We start from the raw sequence: 4,473 nt of genomic DNA on the forward strand, positions 1-4,473 counted from the left end.
CTTCTTGTCAATTGATTCATTAAGATAGATTTCATCCCAATTTAACGATATACACTCTCTTTTTAATGCATCTAGATTTATATTTTTAAAGTCTCTTATTACTAAAACATTGTTATCCTTATACATTTTAATCTTAAGGTTCAACTCTACATATACCAGATCATGATATGAAATTCCAGATACCTTTATCTGGCCAAAATGTTGGACTCTGTCACAGTTATTTGTAATTATTAAGTCTAAAAAGGTATCTGAATTTGGCAGATGATATGTTGCATCTAACGGTAAAAACAGATAAGTTTAAGTTAGATACCTGATCTAAAAGTATAGTTTTTTTTTTTTTTTTTTTTTTTTCTGGAAAAAACCCTTTCAGTACATAAATTTACATTGAAATCTCCTAAAAGTATTACATTATCATATACGGCTAGCAAGTTTGCAACAAATTCAAAAAACTCTTTAATGAAACCCAGTTTAGGAGGTTTATACACTGCACCTAACAATAATTTCCAGCCCGCAGATATCTCAATTAACATAAATTCTGGTTTTTTACAATATACAGGGTTTGATGTTTTTAGAACTTTATAACTAAGACCTTTTTTGATATAAATAGCAAGACCTCCGCCCTCTTTACCTTCTCGATCATGCCTTAGCATGTTATAACCATTTAATTCATAAGGTAATGAGGAGATCTCTGGTTTTAAAAACGTCTCTGACACCACAATTGCATCAAATAAATTATCCTCAAAGAGGTGAATAAATGCTTCCCTGTGCGCTCTCAGGCTTTCAACATTTATATGACATATTTTTAAACACCTTTTATCGTTCCCAAATTTATCTTTTAAATCACTTAACTTATCAGCTTTTAATCTTTTATTTATTAAATAACTAGACATATCAAAAATATAGGAGCCTCATCCAGTCCCTTGCAGATCGTAAACAGTTCATTGCAACAGTAAAAACCAAAAAATTGATACCAAGTAAAAACTCAGGATAGCGAATTTTCCAAAATAATCAAGAACCTCAAGATATCTCATTGTGACCAGACCCATAGAAAAACCAAGTATTATACTAATTATCAGCGTTGGAAATGGAGTACTTACTACTAGTAAAGTTCACAACAGTCTATTAATATCCTCTTGACTGTTGATCTGGACGACGCGACTTCCCGGATCCTTTCTCATCAGTATCCTGCCGCCGCTTACCCACAGGTAGGTGTAGTTCTTCTCCCGCCGGGCGACGCGTGCATCCCTCAGTAGTTTTCGCCGCTTCTGCGTTAGCCCCTCGTTCACGTATATGACAGATGCATCATTGTCCATGAAACCCAGGTCTCTAGAGTTCAAATTTCTCTTTTCTCTTCTCTTGCGGATGAACTCCTGCATATCTAATTTCCGAACAAATTTAACATGAATACCGGCAGGTCCATTTGAACCAGGAACAGCGGGTTTGTATCTATAGCAGTTGTCTATCTTACGTTCATCGAACTGAAAACCAATGGCTTCTGAAACTTTGGAAACAAGTTCCATTACATCTTCATTATTTTTTAAGGGTACCCCGTTAATTTCCAGCACCTTATCCTTTGCGTCTTGTTCTAAGGTGTTAACCTTTTTTGTCAACTCGTGTACTGTCTTTTTTAAATTTACATTTTCTTGAAACAGAACATCTATATTTGCTACAACAGAATCCAATTTCTGCGCGACACCCTCCATTTTCTTATCTATATCCTCGATCCAGTCGGAATACTTTTGGATGTTATCACTCATATCCTTGCTAGTCTGTTTAACTTCCTTACGGAAAGTCAACATTTCTGCAAGGATATCAGACAATGTTATCTTATCAGCTTGCATTTGCGTCTTATCAGTTGCGTAACCACTGGCCCTTGCGGGCTTGACCGGGTCCATGAAACACGTACCGCACAACCAGGACTGCTTAACTTTGGTGTACTCTTCTTTGGATAATAATGGTTCAGTACATTTTAAGTGAATTGTTATTTTACAAACTTTGCAAACAACGCGTAAAGCATTGTGAGCAAAACCCTTATGACATTTGTTACAAGATTGCTTGTTGATTGAACCTGTACTAGATTCAGAATCGTTTCCTGACTCGCGAAACTGACCTATTTTCTCACTTGTTGGTGTTAAAGGAGTTTTCATCACCTCTTTTTATCTTAACGAGTTCACATTTACCGCACTTCCAACTAGCTCCCGAAGAAACAATGTAATCGTAATCCTCCTGAGCGACATTAGTCAAACATTTAAGATGGTATTTATGGTCGCATTGGGAACATAGCAGAAAGTTATCATCCGGGTTAATATCACTTCTACACTTATAACAACTCATATTGACAAAATAACTTTAAACCCGTTTAGAACAGGAATAAAATTTAAATGAATAAACCAAAAACACGACGAAAACCGTTCCACTGTAACAAGACTGATAAGGATCAGAGCACTATCAATACAACCTTCCTCTACGACTGCTCGGCCACAACTGGGCAGAGAGAGAGAGAGAGAGAGAGAGAGAGAGAGAGAGAGAGAGAGAGAGGAGAGAGAGAGAGAGAGAGAGAGGAGAGAGGAGAGAGAGAGAGGAGAGAGAGAGAGAGAGAGAGAGGAGAGAGAGAGAGAGAGAGAGAGAGAGAGAGAGAGAGAGAGAGAGAGAGAGAGAGAGAGAGAGAGAAGAGAGAGAGAGAGAGAGAGAGAGAGAGAGAGAGAGAGAGAGAGAGACAATTGACAATTGACAATTCGTTTATTTTACCTGCCCTGGCTTAGACCATAGGTCCACTCTTCCGCCAGGACAGGCTCCAAAATAATACATTACAAAATAAAACAGAGTTGTGACGAATACATCATTTACAATAATATTTTAACTGTACTAAAATTGTATACAAAATTTTACATAATAACAATTAATAGTAATAAAATCTGTTTCTGTACATGAAAAAAGAACAAAACAAAACAAATAAATAAATTACCACAATTATCAAAGTATTGACATTATATAAGTTGTATCAAGAATCAACATAATAATAATAACAATAAATTTTACAAAATGTAGAAATTAAATATTTTTCTGCATATGAATAATGTAAATCTATTAAATACAAAAATTTATAATAACATTAAACAGTATAATCACAAAAAAAACACACTTTTGTCTCAAATTAATTAAATTGTTTATAATAATTAGGTATATCTCTGTAAAAGGATTCCTCTCAATTTTTCTTTAAACAATCTTTTACTTGTAGCATTTTTTACATCGTCATCCAGTGTATTCATGTTTCTTATAGACTGAACATGGAAAGAATTGGAGTACGTAGTAGTCCTATGAATTGGAAACTGTAACGTGACATTTCCAAATCTCGTTTGCCTTGCATGTACTTGATCCATTCTGGTATAATTTTCAAACAAATAATCAGGTTTATGTTCCTTAAGAATACTGTACATAACTGTTAAAACATTATATTCAATCCTTTCTTTTATCTTTAACCACCCTAAATCTCTATAAAATGGTGTGTGACGTGATCATCTAATCTCAAACCATAAATATACCGTACGCACGCATTTTGTGCTCTCTGTAACTTAGTAATTAACGTATTATTTACATCACAATAAGCGGCCAAAGAATAATCAAAAACAGGAAAAATTAAGGACATAACTAACAACTTTTTAACATAAACAGGTGGGTTAAAGCACAATTTCTTAAATTGGTACAAACTACTGTAAACTCTTTTATGGACATAATTTACTTGATCTGTCCATGATAAAGAATTATTTATCCTTATTCCTAAATTAATTACAGATTTCTGGTATTCCAGATCTTCTCCATCTATTTTAACTCGTGTAATATTTTCTAAATTTAATTGTGACAACAGTCTTTGAGTACCAAAGATGATTGGCTTACATTTTGAAATATTCAGATTAAGACCATGATCACTGCACCATTTAAATAACACTTCCAGATCAACATTCATCATATTAACAGCATCATCAATTTTATCAATGTCACAATTAATATACAACTGCATATCATCTGCATAAAGCAACGATCTACAAAAAACAATTGGTTCATTTATTCTGTTTATATACAATGAGAACAATAGAGCAGACAAAGTGGAACCTTGGGGTACACCAACTGAATTTAATTTCCAATCTGAAAAGGTACCATTTACAGTCCTAATTCTTTGATACCTGTCACTCAAGTACGAATCAAACCAATCTATGACTACTTCACTCAAATTGTATGATTTAAGAATAGAAAGCAACAATTTATGACTGACACAGTCAAAAGCACGACTGAAATCTAAAAGCATTAAAATTGTCAGTTTTCTCTTGTCTATAGCTGATCTTATGTCGTCAGTAATTTTAATTAAAGCGGTCTGAGTACTATATGATTTTCTGTAACCTGATTGATACTTATAAAGAATATTATTTTCATTTACAAAATCACACAATTGTTTGTAAACTAACTTATCAGCGATCT

At 33.8% G+C, this 4,473-nt stretch overlaps 1 protein-coding gene across 1 annotated transcript; it reads right to left on the reverse strand.

The window, feature by feature from the left end:
• Nucleotides 1-1,109: 1,109 nt before the first annotated feature.
• LOC124366740 lies at nt 1,110-1,895 on the reverse strand. The gene has a single exon (XM_046823341.1). It carries the CDS (start codon nt 1,893-1,895, stop codon nt 1,110-1,112), a length of 786 nt encoding a protein of 261 aa, XP_046679297.1.
• Nucleotides 1,896-4,473: the final 2,578 nt, after the last annotated feature.

Source organism: Homalodisca vitripennis, chromosome 7, assembly GCF_021130785.1.
Source record: "Homalodisca vitripennis isolate AUS2020 chromosome 7, UT_GWSS_2.1, whole genome shotgun sequence".
In the NCBI taxonomy this organism is placed as follows: domain Eukaryota; kingdom Metazoa; phylum Arthropoda; class Insecta; order Hemiptera; family Cicadellidae; genus Homalodisca; species Homalodisca vitripennis.